The sequence below is a fragment of the Pygocentrus nattereri genome, chromosome 29 (genome assembly GCF_015220715.1).
Source record: "Pygocentrus nattereri isolate fPygNat1 chromosome 29, fPygNat1.pri, whole genome shotgun sequence".
Lineage (NCBI taxonomy): Eukaryota > Metazoa > Chordata > Actinopteri > Characiformes > Serrasalmidae > Pygocentrus > Pygocentrus nattereri.
Genome location: NC_051239.1, coordinates 10,102,504 through 10,125,370, shown reverse-complemented (window position 1 = coordinate 10,125,370; position 22,867 = coordinate 10,102,504). Strand labels below are relative to the sequence as shown.

The following is a 22,867-nucleotide window of genomic DNA, read 5'->3' as shown; positions in this document are numbered from 1 at the left end:
TGGTTTTATCTGAAGCAAATCATAGCCACATTAACTGCATGCTTCCTCATGGTACCTTGGAGAATTTGTCTTATTCTTCTTTGGTCTTTGAAGAACCTCTTAATAGAATTTGTTGTAGTGTGTGTGTGTGTGTGTGTGTGTGTGTGTGTGTGTGTGTGTGTGTGTGTGTGTGTGTGTGTGTGTGTGTGTGTGTGCGCGTATGCGTGCGTATGTGTGTGTGATGCCAACTAGCAAAAACAATGGAAGTTGCAAAAAAATGGAATGCAAAATTTAACTGCTAAATTTCTCTGGTGTCCAGCTTAAAATATATATTTTATATTTTATTATATTATACTGTGCAAAAATCTAACCACTTTTCATTTATTTAATTTCCAGTCATAAGTACAATTTTTAGGAGGAGGAGGAGAAATTCAGTCTGATGAGACATAAGAAGGGGAGGAGAAATTCAAAGAAAAATATGGAAATAAAAACAGGAGTTTTTAAGGTAGAGTTCAAAAAATGATTAAATTCTGTAAAGGTGGATCTCCTAAAAACAATCACATTTGTGCATCTAATGCCACTTTAAATCTTCCACCCTTCCAGTGCAAGACCTGATAGACTACCAAAACTGTCATTTGACAGTCATTTGACATCTTTGAGAGATAGGAGAACATCAAGCTCTGCTCTTGCTTCAGATCTGAAAAACTCCACAGAAGTTTCTGTCCATCCTTCCACTGTGAGAAGACAACTTATTGTCTGTTGGTTTGAAAGGAGGTGTAGCTGTCAAGAAGCCATTATTCAGAAAAGGAAATATAAAAAAAGAAAATTTGCCAATCAAATCTAGATGTTTCTAGCGTTCTCCAAACAACGGACTGACTGTCCTAGAGTATAGACCGCAATGTCATTGAACGTGTTTGGGATTACTTGGATTGGAAGTGTGGAAAAACTCCACCGCATACAAGAAATGCAGAGGTATAGCCTGAAATAATAAATGAAAAGTCAGAGGTTTCGGGTGTTTCTTGTGGGAGTTCTTTAGACCACGTCATATGCTTCTATATATTAATGTCATATGCACAAGCACAAAAAGAAGGTCTCTAAGCTAGGGGTCTCTGAGCTAGCTGAGCATTGTCACTTGATGATAGGTGAGGATTGTGGGTGGAAGAGGTGGTTATTGGTGCTCTGGTGCATGGTTATGTGTCCAAAAATCCAGGGAACTACTTTTTAAAAAAGGATTTGATGAGTTTTATTGAATATCTCTAGAAATATGAAATAAAAGGCTAATTTTGATTTACTTTGATTAACTTTTCATGAAATTGTATAGGCCCTAACACATATCAGAAGCAATAGTACCATATTCAGTGGCAGAAAATAAAATCCCAGACAGGTGTTGCATGGCAACAAAAATAATATTTCACTTTGCAGGAGTTTGTTTGGCCATTGCAGTGAGACCTTATGGGCACTTGAAGTAAACAAACAAGAAAATGTTGAGGTTTCACAACCCTCAGAACAAACACCATCAGCTAGCTGCTACAAAAGCTGATATAATGTGAATTGTGTGTTTGATGTTTGTGGACCTCTGGATCTCCTCACAAATAATCAGCTGTCATGGTCTCATGCACACAATAAACAGCTGCCCTACGTAGTTACATAATTCTAAAAAAAAAATATTACAAAGCCTTTTTTTCTGTTACTCCTGAATCATCTTTTTGTTAGGGGTGCTGTCTGTTCTACTGCAAAACTGTATTTTAATGATAAATTGACTTTCATTATCAATTCTTTGTCTTGAATTTGGTATTTAATTTATATATACTTCTAAAATATGTCTTTAGAATTAGTTTTTGTCTCTTATGATCATCCTTCTTATATTGTTATAGATATATTATTGTTAACCTCTTAAACTGCAGCTGCTTTACTGAATTAGTCATATGGTACATTATTCATTAATATGAACTATTAATGAATTATTATAGAAATAGCCTATAAGGTGTGTATTTATGTGGGTTGAGAAGAAATCTGTGCATCTAGTGACAGGTTCTTTACATTTAAATGCAGTATTTTCTCTCTGAAGCCCAAAAAATCTTCACAGCATTTACGTTTTTATTGTAATGTCTGTAATGAAGTTTGTTCCTTTTCTCTAAGCAGCACACTTGTGTTAGTGAGAGACAAGTAGCAGGGGACATGTCCGTTAACAGCAGGAGCATGACTCGAGGTATGCCACTTGCAGTGTTGCTGAACGTTAACGAACAGCATGAGCACCAGCTCAAGCCATCCCATAATAACTGTAATCACCTCGCTATGGGTTGAAGTGCAGCCGTTATGAGATGAGATTAAGTTCAGGTTATAACAGTGGGAAGCTGCACTGTGGGAACTCCAGTCATGAGGGTATGGTTATGTGTATTCCCACACACACTACAGCTGGACAGACATTGGCACACACAACTGGACTGCACACACACTCTCTGTCTCTCTCTCTCTCTCTCTCTCTCTTTCTGTTTCTGTTAGTGGTTGCATACATAAATTGAGTGTAGTGTGTTTTTGTTAGCCTTTATCTACTGAGCACAGGCCATAGAAAACCCACATACTGAAGTGATCATCATAAGACACCTCTGATCTGCTTGAAGAATTGCCCTTTTTATGTTCATTAAAGTGATAGTTTGGCACAAAATCAGATTTGCCCTTTACCTTTACCCCAAATATGTTCAGTGAGTGAAGACGTAGTTGGTGTCCAGAGTTCGCTACTTTGGTCTTGCATTGGAACTATGAAGCTAAAGTATTTTAGAAGTAATGGAAGCTAATACGTTACCAATTAGCATTGTTTAAACTGCATGCCTAAATTATCTCACACTTGTCTTAAACTAATTCTAGATATACCCTGCTATAGCAACAGAATAAAACGGAATACTTTATATATATATATATATATATATATATTATATGTATGTATATATATATATTAAAGAGAAGAATCATCCACAAGTACACAGGTTTTCAAAGTGGGAGGTGAAATAGTTCTCAAAAATGTTTGGTTTTTGATGAAAGATTTAAATAAAGATTTCCATTAAATTAGTTGTTAAAAAGCTGTATGTCTATAACCTACATTGTGATATGAAACCCATAATGTAGATTATAGGAACCAAAAATAGAGATGTACTGAGATGGATCAAGATGTGTTTAGAACCATTTTGAAATAGCAGCTTGGTACCCTGAAATCAAAATGGGAGGTGCCTAAAGTCCAACCTCTGGCTTTTAGTGTTTTTACTATGCAGCATACTTTGTCCATTTTAGATAACATTAACAGCGTAACAGTGTGTCCTACTGTGTAATAAGCAATATTTAAAATTACTTGACAACGTTACACAGTTTGAGGCAAGTGTGATCATTTAGCTGTTCAATGTCCACAGTGTTAATTGGTGGTGTATAAGCTTCCATTACTGGTTAGTTACACTAGCATCATAGTGGCAGTGAAAAAAACCACCAGACATTTTAAGTAAGGAGTAATTTTAAAATTTTTTAAATAACTAATAAAAATATTGGACATTTTGAGGATGAGGATATAAAGGAAGTTTGAGGATGTGTTTGATTTGAGTGTGTGTGTGTGTGTGTGTGTGTGTGTGTGTGTGTGTGTGTGTGTGTGTGTGAGCCTGTTTCAGCTGTAGAGGAGGGAGCACTGATGATGACAAAGGCAGTAAAGAACACCTCTCTAACCTGAAAGACTTCCACTTTCTCCTAAGATACTGACCTGGTGATGCAGTGTGTACAGTGATATGTGTGGGAAATAGAGAGGGAAACAGAGGTGTGTGTGTGTGTGTGTGCGTGTGTGTGAGAGAGAGAGCAGTCTAATCTCTAATCTCAGCAGCTACACTATTCCTTTTTTCCTCTTCAGTCAGGATTCAATTACTGCCCCAGCTTTGACCTATGACCCCAATGACCCCCCAGACTGACCCCATCGTATGCCCTCTGATAGCGGCCACCCCACTTCTTCTCAGCTGCTGTCTTCCCATTATTTTATCTCTCCTTTCCCCCTTTTTCTGCTTGTTTTCTTTTCTTTTTTGTTCTACGTCCACACCTAAACTCTAAGACAGAGATTCCCAGTCATAGTCCTGGCGACCCAACTATGAACATTTTAGTCTTTGTCTCATCGAGCACAACTGACAAAGTAATTAACAAGCGCTTCGCTGGCTGGCCCAGGTGTGTTCTGTAGAGAAACCCCAAAAATTGTGTAAAGCAAAGGGTCACCAGGATTTACATTGGGAACCCCTGCTCCAACAATCTGTGTATGGGTCTTCACTTAAAATATATGGTCTTCAACTGAGTGAGTTTTCACTTAAACTGTCTGACTTAAACTCTAAGGATCTATATGTGGGTTTTTACTAAATCTGTGGTCTGTATGTGGCTAATCACTTAAAATGTATTGTCTGTATGTGACTTCACACTACATGGTCTGTATGTAGCTTCTTACTTAAAATGTATGGTTTGTATGTGGGACTTCACTTAAACTATATAGTCTATATGTGGGTCCATCATTTGATTCCTCACTCTCATAACTATGGCACTTGCATATTACCCTCAGAAATGATCAGTTCATGATAAAAGTATGGCCTGATTTTATGTTAATTATTTCTGTCATTTGTATTCACTATATTTGCATTTGTGAGTAGGAGATGTTCTGACTTGAATTTGGTGAGAAGTTATTGCTGTGCATACAGTCATGTTTAACTTTATATTTTTGCATATTGTGATTTCCTGACATCTAAAAAATAGAAAGAGGACTGAAATGCAAACTCAGTAGTAATAATGTAATTACTTTGAGTAGTAAAATGAAAATAATAACTATTCACTTCCATGGATACATTTATATTTATTCATGTTTATTCATAGTATTTACAAAATACAAAATCTGAAGTTCAGTAACTGAATAACAAGCATAAAGTTCAAGGGGTTAACTGTGTGGCTATTTTTTCTGTCTACTGAATTTCTCTCTCCGTTTCCCTCTGTTGTCCTCCTTCTACTTTCTCCATTTTCTCCTCTCTTTCACCCCCAAAGTGTTTCTCTCTGTAAGCTTGGATGTGCTGTAATGGGTGTGTCGTCAGATTTGCGTTTCATTGCATACTGTGTGGCTGATCTCATGTTTTTCTTACTCTAATCCGTCCTTCTTAGTCCACAAGCACATGTACTTTAACTACTTGAAACCTAGGTTTATTTTTCAGCTAGGCTTATTTAGTAACTACTAATCATTTATCTACTAATATGTAAGTTGTATAGTAAAGAACTGAGATGTGTGCCCATATTTAGACCCTTAGGATTTAAGGGGTTAAAACCGTCATGCTTAAAATTGTTCCAGCTGTCGTTCTTTTTGGTACGTTTGCCATTTTCAGACATTTTTTAAATGAATCCATTCCTTTGCCTTTTGAAATCAGTATTCCAGTATCAGTATTCCTCTCCTGTGTTTTTAACTGGAAGATTTCCACAGTATTTACTCATCGATCGGCTAACCTTGCACTTAGCTACAGTCGATGGCTCTTAAGCCGACTCGGTATCTTAATCACAACACAGATACCTGTTAATTACCCAACCAGTTCAAGTGTTTTCACTGCTTAAAGAGGGATTTGGGATTGATTGCGTACCATTTCCTCCAGGTTTTGTGTGTGTGTGTGTGTGTGTGTGTGTGTGTGTGTGTGTGTGTGTGTGTGTGTGTGTGTGTGTGTGTGAGAGAGAGAAAATCAGGAAGAGGAGAGGATAAAGCAGGAGAGATATTTATAGGCTTTTGAACGGACGACACAGTTTGGTATCGGGTCAGGGATAAACCATGAACTTATAAACTCACAAAGGGGCCTCGCTCTCTCTTTACACTCTCTCTCTCTCTCTCTCTCTCTCTCTCTCTCTCTCTCTCTCTCTCTCTCTCTCTCCACCTCCTCGCCCTCTTTCTCAATCTCTCTTTCTATCCTGACTGGATTTGGTTTTGCTCATTTTTCTTTTTTCTTTTTCAGTCTCCTGCTTTCTTTCCCTCTATGCTACTGTTCTTTGCATCGCATGTATCTTTTTCGCTTTTCTGTTTCTTCTGCAAATTACATTAATTTCATTGTTTAATGTGCTCTGTCTGTTCGTATTTCTTTCTTTCTTTGGCATTTACTGTGAAACAGCACACTGAACAATGTGACACTTTAACTTGATTTAAATATGTATATCACTTCCACATAAATTGTGTCAATACAGATTTGTCTTTCAGTTTGCTTACTTTTGGCAATCATTGTGTTGGTGTAATATGTTGTATTTATGTAGGAATCACATAAATATCTTATACTTTAAAACCAGAAGTTTTAACCATGGGGACAATTCACAGTAGTCATACTAAATACTGTTACTCTCAATGAACTGTGGTTAACTCTACTCTCTCCATATTTTTTTATAGCCATGGCTTTAGGTCACAGAGGGACAAGGCCGAGCATTTCATGTTTTGATACTCAGAACTGACACACCTTTGTTCTACAAAGACCCTGCTATGTTGTTAAATCGTTTTGTGCTCGCTCCATCGCACAGCTGAGCCACTGACACGCGCTCACCAAATGGCGTTTCTTGTGGTGGAGTTTCCAGAAGGCCCTGAGGCCAAAAGCAGAAACCCTGATGTGGATTTTAAGATTTGCCCTGATGGAATGCCAAAATCTGTAACTCTAAATAGTCCACCTCAGATTCTAGTGCTGTAAAGCAGGCATGTGTGAATACAGATGCTCATCCTTCTTGTTCAGAAGGCCTGGTTGGAGTTTGATTTAGGTTGGTTTGCACCAACAGAGATTAAGCTTAAACCTGGTTTAAATTATGGTATATCAATCCTATTGCACCAAACTTTAAACATAGTTTAAAATTAATCAGGGATATATTTAACTTGTAATTTTAAATCCTGGATTACTTTTGGAGTAAATCTATAAAACTCACATGCTCTCCCTCTGATATTAAGCCATTTTACTAACAAGAGGATGTAACAGCACTCAAGCACTCAAGTAGCTTTTTCAGGGAGCTATCACTGGAATCGAAGAAAACAAACACACCAGCAGGATCTCACTAATACACGTTTTGCAGTTACAAATTAAGTGTAAATGAAGTGAACAGTTGAAGACTTAATATACTTATATACAGATAAGAACACAGCTTTGTTGAGCTATTTGATCAGGGGTGTCCTAAATCCGGCCCCAGGCCTGAATGGGGCATGCAGACAGATTTTAATTGGCCTGTTGCTTCAGTTTGAGTGTTATAAGTGGCCTACCACCTAGTATCATGCAGTTTTACCTTTCACCTAATGGTGGCAGCACTACTGTAAAATTACAGTGTAATGCACCGCACTGTGTTAACAAAGTTAGCGAAAGTCTAAGAGCTTTTCTTTTCTGACTAAACCTGCAGCTTAATTTACTGAAAGATGTTTAGTCAAGACCACAGCCATTTGCATATTTTTTTTTCGAGAGCGACAGCAAATGTATGAGCCTCGTATGTTTCATAGATTAATTTTATTACAGACAACAGACTGTAATGAATTTAATATCTGTAGACATGAAACAATTCATTTATATTGCAATAAATATTTGGGAGACTGCAGAAAAGCAACTGCAAGCTACCCGGATCTCTTAGCACCAATTTCTTATCAGAACAAATTCAGTAGTTTAGTTAATATTAAGATTGTACGAAGGGCATCATCTAACAAAACTAAAAATATATGGATTTAGTTTAGTTTATCTCATATTTTTAAACAAGTAAACACTTGAACAGAAATATACTTAATACAGTACGCATATTTTATTGTTACTCTTAATTATCGGTTATAAGCGCTTAACAATCAAAATGGCTCTGAACAATCCAACAACAGAAGATGCCTCTTTCATATCTTTCACACTGCTAGGAAATGCAGTGGCTCACCGAAAGCTGTTTCTGTGCGCTGATATTTTGAACCATTTGTGAATATTTCGGCCTTCATAAATTCTGACCTGGTATAATCTGGCCCTCTTTGAAAAAAGTTTGGACACCCCTGATCTAGGATGAAGACCTTGGGAGACTGCTAGCGTTAGATATCTAGGCTTTAGATTTAAGTAATTATTGAGTTTTTCTTGTTAAACTGCAACTTCCAGATTAACATACAGAGACTTTGTATTTAAAATATTTTGATTCAAATTACCAACAGACTTTGTACATATTTTAAGCAGTCCTCTTAATGCTGGCTAAATGGTTCCCCTGACACTGAGCCTTTGAGTCAAATAACGGTAAGACTTTTTAAACATCTGAATTCCTTCTTTGCCAGTGAGAGCTGTTTTTGATGTGGCCTTGTGCTAATTTTCATTCAAAATGAAGAAAAATTAAAGACAGCTATTAGTGTCAAGAGTTGCATTGTTGCTGTTTATTTATACTGCTGGATCCATAAGGTGGACAATTAAAAGCGGGTTACGGCTTTAATCATAGATTAAGGCTTTAATCACAGATTTATTAATCAGTGTTTAAATTAAGTGGAGAAACACAACTCAATAAAATAAAAGTGATCAAGATTTAAACATTACTTCACTTTTCAAAAGATAGTATTCCAGTGTTAGTGGCTAATGTGACCAATAGCAGTCTGGATAGTTTGGTCTGTTTCTTAAAAAGAAATACCCAAAACCCAAAATGTTAGTGTTTAAACACTGCAAAATGGGCTTAAAGGGTATGCTATCATGGCTAAACCTTTTAGATATGCTAGTTCTGCTCCAGGAAAAAATGTAAATTCTTGCAATTATCTATGATAATCTGTATTATTTTGTTATTTAACAAAGATGATCAATAAAATATTTAATTTTATTGATAGATTTTTATATAATCACTAAAAATGCCTAAATTCCCACCTGACCCTGCTGGCCCTATTAAGTCTACTGATCATTTCTGTAGCCGGCTTCAGTATTTTGTTAATAGAAACCTGATGTGGCATTTTGACCTTTTTCCATATACATAAACCAAGCATGTGTTGGAAAGGAATCTACTCAAAATACATAATCTTAATCTTTAGGTCTTGACCTTTAATAATATGTGTGCATGAAAGATTGAACCAAATCATGTATGAACATACAAACTTTAGTTTTGAAATACAGTTATTCATAAACTTGAGATCCTCAGGTATGAAATCCCACTAATAGAAAGTGTCAGTGTTTATAATAGTAATAGAATCTTTATTTATAGAGCACTTTTCATACCAGTGGCAGCACAAAGTGCTTTAAGACAGGTGATAAAGCTTAAAAGAAACTGAGTATTCGTTTAAAACCATGACAGTGACACATCAAATTAAAAAACATTTAAAAAAATGAGAGACAGAATTTTAGTTAAATGCTAAGTAAACGAAATGTTTTTTTAAAATGTTTCTTAAAAATGTGCACTGAGCTTATCTGTCTAATAAAAAGGTGGAATTGAGGTCCACAGTTTCGGAGTGTAATAACCGAAAGAGGCCTCACCATGTTCTCTGTATTTTATGGAAGGTATTTGCAGAAGGCGAAGATCAGACGTTGGAACATAAACAGACAGACATTCTGTGATATAAGCGGGTGCTAGGTCATTTAGAGCTTCAAAAACTAGTAGCAGAATTTTTAAATCTATCCTGAAAGATACAGGCAGCCTGTGCAGTTCTTTCACAGTGGGAGTGATATGAGTTCTGTTTTAGTTTTTGTTAGGATCTGTGCTGCTGCAATTTGTATGAGTTAAAGAGTATGTATTGTTTTCTTAGGACGCCCAGTAAAAAGATCATTACAGCAACCAGCTGTGCTTGAAACAAATGTATGACGTTTCACTCTGCATCACTCTGAGACACAAAATGCTGAACTTTAGGAATATTTCCCACTTAATAAAAAGCTACTTTAGTGACTGAATTTACATGCGAAATAAAACAGAGCTCAGAGTCTAAGATTACACCAAAGTTTTGTGCTTAAATTTGGTATATGAAGCTAAAAAACCTGGCTTCTCATAACACATTTCCCTGAGTTTGAGTAGTAAGGATCAATTTTTCAGCATTTCATGATTGTAGAAAATTTTGTGATACCCACTAAGAAATATCTGACGCACAGCTAGTGAGTTTTGATTATGAAAGGAATGGAAAAGTATAATTGTGTGTCATCAGCATAGCTATGAAAATTTATTTTCTAATTTTATGTTTTCTAATGACCTCACCCAGAAGTAACTTGTACATAGAGAAAAGCAAAGGCCCTAAAACTAAACCTTGTGGGACTGCACAAGGATTTTTTAAATTAATGAATTCCCAGTGAAACCAAGAATTGTCTATTCATTATATATGATTTAAACCATTCTAAAACTGCCTGAGAGGCCTGCCCAGAATTCAAGACTGTGGGTAAGATCCAGTAAGACCAAAATAGAAGGATTTAGTGCATCAATGCTAAGCCTGAAATTGTAATAGTAAGTTACCAGAACAGCTGTGTTTTACATTCTGTTAACTTATTTTCAAGTTCAGTGAACTCAAAATATTAAGGTAATTAAGTTACTTTTTAGGTTACTTTTTAAAGTTAAAATATTTGATCATTTTACAGTGCGTGAACCTGACAGAAACTTCAGTAACTTGTTTGATATTAGATAGACATTTAATTGTTTGAAAAGTTTTTCTAAGAAGGGTTAGAAATGGTTTAGTACAGAAGGATTCATGCCATTCTTTTTTAGTAGGGCCTTCACCAAGGCAGTTTTTAAAGCATGTAGAAAAGCACCTGTTGACTGAGAACAGCTTACGATAGTGAAGACATTGTGAAGACAATATCTAAAGGAGAAAAGTAGGAACAGGATCAAGATCATGTGGACGAACTTGAATTTGTAAAATGTAAAGATTCAAATCTAAATTTAAAATTAAAGACTATATTTACATTATATTATATAACCTTAACTTTAGCTTATGTATTTTTACAGAAAATGAGGATTTCAAACTGCAATTATAAGGCAGAAATGTATTTTCCACTGGCAAAACCATTGATTTTTAATCACGGCAGCCACATTTGTTCAAGGATAGTTATTTCTTTGTGCGCTTTTCTGCCATGCACCTTTGTGAAATGCACCTAAAGTGGTTGCTGATCCAGCTGGTGTCAGAGAGAGAGAGAGAGAGAGAGAGAGAGAGAGAGAGAGAGACTGGAGGCTTCACACCCCCTCCCCTTCTCTCCCTCTCTTACATTTGTTTCGTCCATCTGTCTAAATGCACATTAATTATACACACATATACATGTTGCATTCTAGGGACAAACACATGCATAATGCTATTTAGCTTATTTTCATTTTATTCGCAAATTAAACGCGAATTAAATCTGTTCACATCTGAGATCACAGCACGCTCCATAACAAACTTCTCTTGGTGAAATGTTGCTAGAAATTTTGTGATTTGCTCTTTGATTTGCAAGAATGTAATGTATGCATTCAGGTAGAATAATTTGTCCAGTGATCCACTGCATATGATTAACGTACATATAATTATAAATGTAACGCACTTTAGTCAGTTTGCCTTTCATAACGGAAGGCTGTAGCTGTCTCTAAGGCAACAGGTCTGAGAACAGTGTTTAATCTGCCCATGGGGGGTGGCAGCTCAGCACGTTCCAGTCAAGGTTTCCAGTGACAGGCTGTGGAGGAGGCACCATTGTTGTTGTGTGTTTGGGTATTACCTGCAGGCACTATCGCTAAAACTTAAAACATCATCCGATTATTAGGCTTAGGGTTGTTTCGGTTTATTGCTTTGTGTCAGGTGAGCAGAGGATTTGGGCTCTGGAGACGAGGGGAAATAAGGGATTTTTTATTTTCATGTTTTAGTGGCTTTAATTCGCATGATTATGATTCATCGTAAGCAGTCTTGGGGTTATTTCGGCAGCATAAGATAGAGTAACAAAAAATGGTTTAATAAGGTACCTCCTTAGGAAAAGCATTTTTATCCCTGTCTTTATCTCATGCTTGTGAAATAAACTGTGTTGGTGTGTTTGGAGTATAGTTTAAGCTGGAAGCTATTCTTCGAGTTTATTATAGCTGTATTTGTGGGGCTTTACTTCGATATTTAATTTGGTTAGATATATATAAGCACTGTGTTTACCTTCAAGTTTTCAATTCTTTTCTACAGTACCACATCATTGCACTACAGTGTGCTGTACTCATGATTGTCATGTTCGTCTCCTCACTGTGGGGAGGGGCTCTTGTTGCACGGTAACGGCTGTGATTGACAGGCCTGTTTGCCTGAGAGAGGCGTATAATAATAACGCCATCATATGGTCTGGCAGATTTTGGGCTCAGCACCAGGGATGACAAATGTGCTCACGCAATAATTCAATCTGCTCCCACAATTCTCCAACTTTAAGGGGACATGCAAAAGCTGAGTAGTTGGAGCAATTAAGCTGGTCAGTCGTTGTTGTGGTATAGCGCCCAAAATGTCTGCCAGGTTGTTTACGGGAAAGTGTTATTGTAAAAAGACAGAAAGGAGGAGAGGAAGAGGAAAAAACAAAACTTGCGGACAGATTGAGATGTAGTGAATGTGAGAGGAGTGGAAGATGGTCTGAAAATATCAGCAGCTAATTAAGGCATTTTTTTCCCGTACATCACACATTTTAGATGAGTTTCTCGGGGACACTGGAAGCTGTACTTCAGCCATTGATCTGTCACTGCAGTGGGCTCGGCTGATGTGATTTTAGCTAAAATAAAACTCGGTTGAACCTATTGGCTCTCTCCAAAAAGTTGAATTGCAAGCGCTTCTTAGTTTTGTTATTTTTTTTCTCCACTCATTTCAGTAAGCAGAAGATAAAGACTGACCAAGATGGCAAGGGCAAGATGCAAATATAAGAAACGCTAGCTCTGTAACAGGTGGTCAAAGCAAATTGCTGTCTTAGAAACAAAGAAATGAGAGGTAGATGTTTTTTTTTTTGTGATGTGAAACAGGTATAACTAGTGCCATGTAATGAAAACATTTAAATTACTATTTTAAGTTCACTTACTTCATTTCATTATTGTCTCCTTTATTCCTTTATTCATACTCAACATAGATTTCTTTATTTATGCTCTGTACTCTCTCTGTCTCTCAGCCAGACTTTCTTTCTCTTTATTTCTGCAGAAGAAGAAATACACACTGATAATGGTGGATCCTGATGCTCCAAGACGTAATAACCCTACTAGATCATACTGGAGACACTGGTTATTGGTTGACATAGAGGTAGGAGACATTTTGGCCACTTATTTTGTAATGATCCTCTGTAAACCTCTATTGTCAAAAAGTAGTTACCATTTAAAGTATTCACTACATTGTAAGGTTTAATAAGATTAACAAAAAAATAGGCCTGTTCAATGGGGAATCAGATCATCAACAGTGTTAGGCCTAAGACCAGGGTTCTGGTTGGTGGTTGGATAGTGTGGTGGGTAACACCTCTGCTTTCTCCGCTATAGACTGGGGTTCAGCACCCTACACTATACCAGTAAGAGTCCTTGAGCAAGACTCTTAACACCACCTTGGCCTACCTGTGAAAAATTATCAAGTTGTAATTCACTCTGATTAATCAAAACAATCATAAATTCTTGCCAATCCCAATTGTACTCTGAATAAATTTGTGTGGAAAATATTACAGCCCATCTAGCAGTAAGGGATCATGATGCTTCTTTAATATGGTGATAGAAAATACAGTAGCACCCAGAAAGTGCTGATTCTGCATTGCCCAACACAGACATGCATGCGCCATAATTCTTCTGCCAGCAGATTTAAACAAGTAAATTGGGGCATTGTAAAGGGCTATGAATGTATTGTAACAACATGTTCTGTTTGATAAGGTTACATACTATGTAATTTACTATGTAATTGTGAGCTGTGAGAAGAGAGTACTGTAGTATTGAATGCTCAGGCCTCACCAACACTGATCTCGCTTATAATGAACAATAAAAGTAATAAATAAACCTTACATTGCTGAAAGACAAAGATTCAGTTCAAAGCATGGACTTGGCACATACAGTCCTGGACATAATGTGCTAAGGAAAAGGTGTCAAAAACACTTTGGTGGGCAAACAATTCCTGGATCGTGTGGACTGTATCTGCACCTTCCATGTGCTTCACACTTGTGCTGCGTTTCCGATGCGTTACATAATGATTGAATAAAAATATCACGTTAGTCATCAGCACTTCGCTGTGCCGGGATGTAGAGTCAGATTCAGCAGGCTGTGTGCATTTGGGAAGCTACTGTTTGAGCTGCCCAAGATGAGACTCTTTAAATACTACTCAGGATTCAGTCAATACACTCTCTCTCTCTCTCTCTCTCTCTCTCTCTCCCTCCCTCCCTCAAGCCCCCTCTCTTTTTATGGGGCACTCTCATTCATACATGTAAGAACCCAACATCTTCACTCAAATCTTTACCTAGAGATTAAATAAACTCCCTAAAACAACACTTATCACTTTCATAAGGGGAAGAACATGAAGTTTGAGGAACATTTCCCCTCTCGTAACGGTGGAGTATTTTTTATGATAAGCATTTGTGACAAATGAGTGGGCGAACGTCTCTCCTTCATGACAGCAACAATTGCACGTCGGCTCTTGGGAGCCATATACTGGAAAAAAGTGGAACGAAGGAGCAAGACAGAAAAACAGAGCAAAAGACATTTGTGATGCCTATATGGCCTCGTATGACTTGTTTCTTCCATTTCTTACTGGCTTTAGTTGAAACTTATAATTGATTAACAGAAGAAAGCTTTAATTTTTCTGTTATCCTTTTAAATGGGCAGGAGCCGCCAGCAGGTCTAGACATCCATTTATCTCTCTTTCAACTTAAAGATAACTCTGTCTCATTTGCATTGTTTTCTGTGCAGTTGCTGAAGAATAAGCCTTAGGATGCAATAAGCCTGGAAATTTAGAGTTCATGTGCTAGACTTGGAAGATTAATTAGATTTTATTTTAATTTCTTCTTTGTGTTTAGCTACTTGTTTTTATTTCTTGAAATATGTCTAAATGAACAAATTACTGCAAATTACTTATAATTCACTTCATTTTACTAGGAAGTTAATTTGGCCTTTAAATATCGTTGCTGTCTTAACTGAACCCCATATCCCAGAAATTTAAACTTTATTGGGGAAGGAAAAAACATTGTTAACTAGCATGTACATAATGAGATTTTATCCAAAGATATGTTGGCCCTTTTTTATTGGTCTGTTCATCATAAAATGTTCTCACAAGGTCAAGGACAGATGGTATTTTTTACAAATGGTGTAAAACAAAAAGAAAAAAGCTTGAGTTTTCAGTATAACAGCAACAATATATAGCTGTGTTACCATGGAAAATATTCTGTTCTGTCTAAGTACTATAGCACATGAATAGCCAATCTAAATGCAGTGTCAAATATTACTCCTTCATGGTGGCCATCTCCAGCACTAAGCTCATCTTTCCCCTGCTGCTATTCTCGCTTTACTCTCTTTTTACTCTTCTCTCTGTCTCTGTCTCTCTCTCTCTCTCTCTCTCTCTCTCTCTCTCTCTCTCTCACACACACACACACACACACACACACACACACACACACACACACATGCACACACGCACACACACACTCAAACAGACAAGTCTCCTCCCCGTCTGGCCAGGCGACACATTGTGAATAAACAAATGTATTTCAGGTGCTCAGACAGACAACCTCTCAATACCCTGTCACTGTGTGGGCGGTGGCATGCCGCCTGTCGGCTCCCTGATTGGCCAGCCAGTTGTGCTGTGTGTGTGATGAGTGGCCGTGGTTGGTCAGAGGTTTAATGAGGCTGGTGGGAGGTGAGTAATTGCTACGGTGACTTCCTCTGACCTCGCTGAAGTTATAATAACGTCCCGTGTGAATGTGTGGAATTAGCTGTCCTGGAATACTCTTGGGCTTCAGGTGCCACACAAATGAACGCTTGCCCTCTCACTCATACACCTTATTTAGAAATCTACCCTGTAATTCCTTTTTTTAGAAATTAAATTACAACTATGATTTGACTTGTTACACCCCCATACAAGCAAATGTAATGTCTGCTGCGTATTGCATGTGCATATCGAAACTTATTGTTTTTAATGTTTACTTTTTCTATCTAGGTCTGTAGTAAAAAAAAGTGCTTTTACATATCACGCTGAGCACTGTGTTAAAGACCGTTGTCTACAGTATGGTAAATAATTGCGTACATTATTTGCCTTTCACTCGTGAACCAAAAAAACAGCCAGTTATTTGAAATTCAATTCATTTTCTTTCATGAGAAATTTATGAACTACACCATAATAAGTATATCTGATTATAACCTCTGGTGGGCCCAAAGTTTTACTACATACTTTTATAACCTAAGATTATCTCAACCAATTTGCATTAAAGTCCCCTGTAGTTACAGAATAATAGCACTTAGTATGTAATAAGTCTGAGATTTTAAGGGGTTAATACATAAAAATATTTTTTGCAAATCTCCAGTAAAGCAATAGATCATTTTACTAGCTTTAGGCTGATAAACCAAGGCCTGACATCTGTCATCTGTTCCTGTTTCTTTGTTGACACGTTGTCTTAAGCGGATCTAGGGCTGAATCTTACTCAAACCCTTATCTCAACCATTTACAGAGAAACATTAAACCTGATCTTAGCTCTTATCAAATTAATCAAATACTCTAACCTTTACTGTACAAATGTGTACTACATAGGTAAGGCAGTTATTCTCACAGGTTTAAATTCAGGTTAGACTGAAACTAAATCAGTACTAAAAAGTATTCATGCGACAGATGTCAGTGAATAAAAATCAATATCTTTATTCCTCAAGCACAAGATATACAAGGAATTTCAGAAGAGATGTGAACATACTCCAATAAACATGCAGAAAAATATACAGGAAAACACAAAACAAAAACTTGAAGTTGGTGTTATATACAGTTAGTTAAAGTTTTAAAGATAGTACAATATTTTTATAGCATTGAACAGTTTGCTCCTCCGTTTGTATTGAACCACATGTCTATTGACTTACTTTATTGATTTTAACCATGTAACAGCAAAACACAGTGGGAATGAGTAGCACCAGACAAAGCTGCATTCTGCTCTTGTGGGTAAATAAAGTTTGTTCTCTTCTTTGTGCAGGAGAGACAGCACAGTGCAAATATCAGAGACCACCTTTTCATTTATTTCATTTCCAGTCAGAACAGCCATTAAGTACCAGTTATTCATTTTCCAGCATTGGGGGATAAAAGCCGAAATCTACATATTGAACAGAAAATTGCGACATTAATATATATTGTTTTATAATCTTATCTGGTTACTGTTTCTGCTTCTCATGATCAATAATCCCAAACACATTCAGTGATGTTGAGGTCTAGGTTCCGTCCAGTGTAGGTCTTCTTGTGCGAATTTCAGTGTTCTAGTTCTCGCAGCAGAAGGATGGAGATGGATGAAGATGGATTTTTCAGATGAAGATGGATTTTTTTCACATGAAACAAGAGTGGAGCTTGATTGTCTCCTCTGTCTCAAAGATGAAAGCTTTAAGTATTGTTTATCTGATGAGGACAGTTTTGTTGGTCTTCCAGGTCTTGCATGGTTGTTAGGAGTCTCATTTTCTGTGTTGCGTTTAATCACAGAATAAAAAAAATCAAAACTCTAGTTTTGGAAACTCCTGTGTTTTTTTTTTTTTTCAATTTTTTATTGACATTCTTCTTAATTATGTATGTGGACTCTCTTGAATCAAGTCTCATCTGAAAATTTTCTTTTAGCCATTTTATATGCATATGATAAATTTGTGAGGCACTAAAGGTGTAGTTGCTTGTGTGAAAGTGTCTCTGTGAAGAGGAACATAATACCAGTGATTTTTTTTTTTGCAAACAGGTTTTTGGGAAGACACAGCTGTGAGCATGAAAGTAAAGGGTGGACAAATTAAATACTGATAGATTTGATATTATACTTAGTATTATATATTTTTGGAGGCTTTTATGTAATTATCTTTTAAATATATGTTTCTTGCTGTTGTACTTAATGGCTGTTTTGACTGGAAATTGAATAAACAAAAAAAGGTGACACCTTGGACCATATACACCGTGTTCTGCAATAAAGAGTACAAGTGAGATGCTTGTACAGTGATCTTCTAATTTTCTTTCAGCTGGACACAGCTGTATTGTTATATTTGTTTACATGCATAATAGGACATTGTTGGGAAATTGTTGCTTTTAAATATGTTCTTACCATTATATTTTTCCTTAAAATGGGTGGTGACTAGGTGTCATCACTAGGACAAATCTTTCCAAATGATGTAATATTTACTCTTCAGATTTAGGGCTGCCAAATTTAGGGTGGCCCAAAAAAAGCATAACTGAAGATCTTGGGTTGGGACAAGATAGCCAAGGGAAGATACAGCTTCTTTCAGTTAGTCACATTTTACATGTGCCATGAGCAAGTGGAACTGGTAAACTCTATCGCTAATGTGCTGTATGTTTTACCCTGAATTGAATAACTGTGGTTACATAGTGGATCATAGATAAATCATAAAACCTGGTCTGACTCTGAATGTGGGAGTCAAACAGTCCACTTCCATTGTTTGTAGGCATTAGAAAGTTTTGTTTGTAGGCTTTAGGAATTCAGCTGTGAAGGAGACTAAAAATCTTTATTTTTCTTATATAAAGCTGTCTCTTGGACTGGGTGCAAATAAAACTGTCCTCCATCGTTTGTGTATTGTGTATTGTAGATCCTCAAGCAATTTAATAAGTATCTATCCTCCCAACTTAGTTTTCTGTAGCATTGCGGTTTGGTTTTTTTGAAGACAGTGCAGCAATGTTGTAGCCTTCTCTGTATGGCAATAGGAACTATGTATGGTCAAGTGATTATGTCTGTCAGATCAGAGAGCCACACCATAGGAAAATACAATTACATGGAAGCAGAACATTGCAGCATGCCCCATTTCTTCATCAAAACATGGTGATTTCAATTTTAAAATTTCAAATTATATGTCAGATGATAATGTTGTGGAGACATTTATATGCATTACGATTCTTAACACTGTAAGTTTATTTGTATAAAGAGTACAGTCTTTCTTTTTAAATGTTACGTTATTCTATTTAAATATGGTTACATAGTTATGTCATGAATTACAGTTACACTGGGTTTAGAGACTGACTGTATGCACTTAACTTTTAATCAAAAGCAGTTCCTAGAGTTAAAGATTTTGTTAAGTGAGCTATGGGTGAGAGATAATTAATATAAAATTGCACTAAATGCATAAAGACACTGATTATTTTTTTGTTTTTCAGTATATTCTTAGCCAAACCCCTGATCAAGAATCTTACAAAATACAGGTCTGTTTTTGGCTCTTCAGCAACAGAAGTCTTGAAACACAAACACTGCAATAGTAGTGCAGCTGTATCTGTAGATAAGTCAGCCGGTCAGCCTTTCCTTTTCACCTCGCTGTTTCCTCACACCTTGTGCGCTTTCCTACCAAGGCGACGTTCATTCACTGTAACATTTGGTCTGTATTTTTTCCTGTTGTTTGATTGTGGTCTTTCGGTAAAGGACAACTGTTCGCGTCTAAGTAATTAATGGTAGGCAACAATGCGTGCGTAGGTGTTTACTTTGTTGCTGCTAGGGATACTATATTTGTTGATGACATAAGTAACTTGGCTGTTTTTCTGTCTTCAGTAACCTCTCTGTTAGAAAACTGTAGGCTAAGTTACAGGCTGGCTGTGCAGCTGTTAGCAGTTCTGGTTGGGGCTCTAATTGAATATAGTAAAGCTGGACTCAGGCATTCTACTTTTGTGTTTTTTTTTTTCCATGATGGCTGTGGTAGTTTGTTGATGCATCTTTATGCTAACATCTGTTGAAGTCTCATTCCTCATTAGTTTACCTAATGCACACATTCATTCGTTCGTTCATTCATTCATTTTGCGATCTCTGGCTTAATTACTCATTTGCTATTCCATTCAGTTATTCTCTCTTTGTATCATTACTGACCTTTTCCACTGTTGGAGGTGTTTTCATCACTGTATTTACACCATATTCAGCGATTTCCTCTGCTTGGCAGCTCTTGTGCAGATGGACCCTTTCTCTCACTTTCCTGCCAACACGCCACTCACAATCAGCTCCCAGCCTGAGCTACCACTCAAGATTTCTGGCAGTCATCGCTAATCAGAAAACCTACTCCAAACATTTCCTGTGTCATTGTTCGTGGCATGTTTTCCTTGCTAACAGATCCCTCCATGCTCTTCAGCTCTTTGTCCATTCTGCATCTGGAACTGTTACAATGCCACCACTTCTAGATCAGGTGCTTCAGTTCTTACCTGCTCTGAGGTTGTTGCAGTTCTTTTCTCTGCCACTGTTATTTATACCCTGATAAACCTTTTTTTCTTTTTTTCATTCTCATAAGGTTGCTTAGCCTAAAGAGAAGGTTGATGTTTCTGGGGAATTATTGCATGGTGATGATGGCAATTTACTGTTTTCTTTTTCTTTTGTATGTGTTGACTGCCACTTCCCCTAGAGCATCACTCATTCACTGTGCTTTAAGGAACTTTCTTGGCTTTTTGTTAACTTTGCACTTCTTTATTGTTCAGAAATTGCTTATTTTCACTAGTACTCCTGAAAGAAAACTGATTCATAAAAGACAAAGCCCCAGTCAGGAACCAGCGTAACTTCATGATTCAGCTGAAGGAAAGTTTAGCACTTCTAAAGAAAATGCATTTGAATAATCTCAATCCTAAGTCATTATTACCACTGTTACATCTATTCTTTATTAAGACATTGTGCCATCCTATTAACTGAATACGTTTAATGACACATTTTTCCCTTGACCCCTCAATGAGCATGAAAAGTCTCTTCTTCACTGTTTGTATTGATTGCACAGCTCTAGCGAGTTGCTTCTTTATGTAGTCTTAGAGAGCAGTTCTGGCTATTCCTGCTTGGGTCTTCAATTATTTATATATGAGTTATTGTTAGTTGTTTTATTAATGTAATTTAATATTAACGTTAGTTATTTTAGTAATTTAGTACATATTATGTTGCTCCATTAAAAATTTAGACATTAAAGAAACCAACAAAACCACATAACTCTAGCCAAAATCATTTTTTCCCCTCAAACCCTCAATGAGGTTGAAAAATCTCTTCTTCAGTGTCCGCAATGTTTGCACAACTCCTGCGTGTTGATTCTTTATTTAGTGAAACAAGAATTGATAATGAAGTTATTAATTCCAGTGGAGCAGATGGTGATGAAAAGAGGAGGCTTTAGGAGCTGAGATGCCCTCCTAGTTTAGCGCCCGGCGTGCCTGACCTGCTCAGGCTCAGAATTCCCTCTTGCTCTCACACTCTCTCACTTCAATCATGGACCATTACCAAAAACGCTCCCCAAACAGCTTGTTCTGCCTCTAACTAACTTTCCCTCCAGATTGTCCTCCCCCCCCTCCTTCCCAGTACTCCTGTCTGTTTCTCTCTTTTTGTCTTGCTCTCTTGTTCTCTGTCTTGCTGCAATACCTTCTCTCTCTCTCTTGCTCTCTCTCTCTCTTCTTTCTTTCTCTCACTCTCTCTCACTCTCTCTCTCTCTCTCTCTCTCTCTCTCCCCGATTGCAGATGTTCTTGTTTTCTGTGTTGACAGTAATGAAGAGGAAGAGTCATTAGCAATGGAGAGGAGTTACTTATGTAAATAAACTGCTAGGTGAAAAATCCTTATTTACTTTTTCACCCTAATGGTCCACCCACAGATCACAATATTGTATCATTCAAGAGCAGAAGGGCCTAAATTAGACAATCATTTACAGGTATCTTCCACAGGAATTGTACAATATTGAGTAAGTGAATATTCGAGAAGGTTTGTGGTGAATAAGGTTTCTGACTGACTATAAATGATATTTTCTTCTGTTTGATCAGTTGAGTCTCTAAAAGTAATTTACTGACTTCACAATAACGTTTGTTGAAGAAACACTAATGGATGTTTAATTATAACATTTTGCTGCTTTCAGGTCTGCTTTAACAGGCTTTTCAGCAAAGATGCTGATATTTCTGCCTATACTATGTTGCTGTATCTCTCATGTGCCACTCCACTATAGTATTATTGTGAAGCTGTTACAAAGCTTTTTGTTAAACTAGTTCACTGAAATTCAGGAAGCGCAATACAAACACAGCTGCCACTGAATGTCAGTTGAGAACAGCTGTCCATCCAGAGGTGCAATTGAAGCCAATAGACAGGAGGCTTTGTTTTACTCATCTTGAGCACACACACATACACACATGCACACACACTCAGACACAGAACTGTTTTCATATCTTTTCAGGATGTGAGGTTATACATATGTTACACAGAAGCCTAAATAACTAAATGTAATAGCAGCTTTTTTCATCCACATGGATATTTTTCCACGCCCCCGAAGTTCAGTCTTAGAAGTTGGTTGCATTTTCTCCTTCTTAAGATTCAAGTAATCCCAACACACTCATCAATGTAGTGGACTGGACTCTTGGGTGGTCAGTCCATTGTTCCAGCAGCTTTTTTGTTTCAGAAGTACATCTTCTGAGCAGTGTGCTTGGGAAAGTTATTTTGCGGTAAAATTAAGTTCTACAGAATTCACATTTTTCCAGAGGGTATTGCACAATGTATTAAATGTATTGATGTATCACATTTTGTTTCTACTTAGCATTCATGATACCACCAATCAATACCAAATCACCTACTCCAGATATTGTTATACTTCCCCAAATTTGCATTGCTCTTCCAGTGTGCTTAATCGTGATGGTTGTAGACACTGGTGAAGAATCGTTGCCTGCCTTGGTGTTTTACCTACTGCCTTCTGTTACTTCCAAGGATCTTAACTGCAAACAAAATTAGTCAATAAAATCTTAGTCCTCATCTCAGGAGTCCAGTTTCAGTGTTTTAGTACATATTTTCTTTATTTGTTTATTTTCTTTGCTTAGTAAGGGCTTTTTGACAGCTACACATTCTTTCAGACTCA

General features: G+C 37.0%; 1 protein-coding gene across 5 annotated transcripts in view; it reads left to right on the top strand.

The window, feature by feature from the left end:
- The window catches only part of LOC108426690 (phosphatidylethanolamine-binding protein 4), a 123,880-nt gene that overhangs the window by 38,468 nt on the left and 62,545 nt on the right, over window positions 1–22,867 (top strand). For 4 of the 5 annotated variants that reach the window (XM_037536171.1, XM_017696355.2, XM_037536172.1 and 1 more), the window contains exon 4: window positions 13,049–13,147. The exons of the other annotated variant lie outside the window; for it this stretch is intronic. In XM_037536171.1, coding sequence (XP_037392068.1) covers window positions 13,049–13,147 — 99 coding nt within the window. The remainder of the gene's footprint in view (window positions 1–13,048; window positions 13,148–22,867) is intronic. 5 annotated transcript variants of the gene reach the window in all.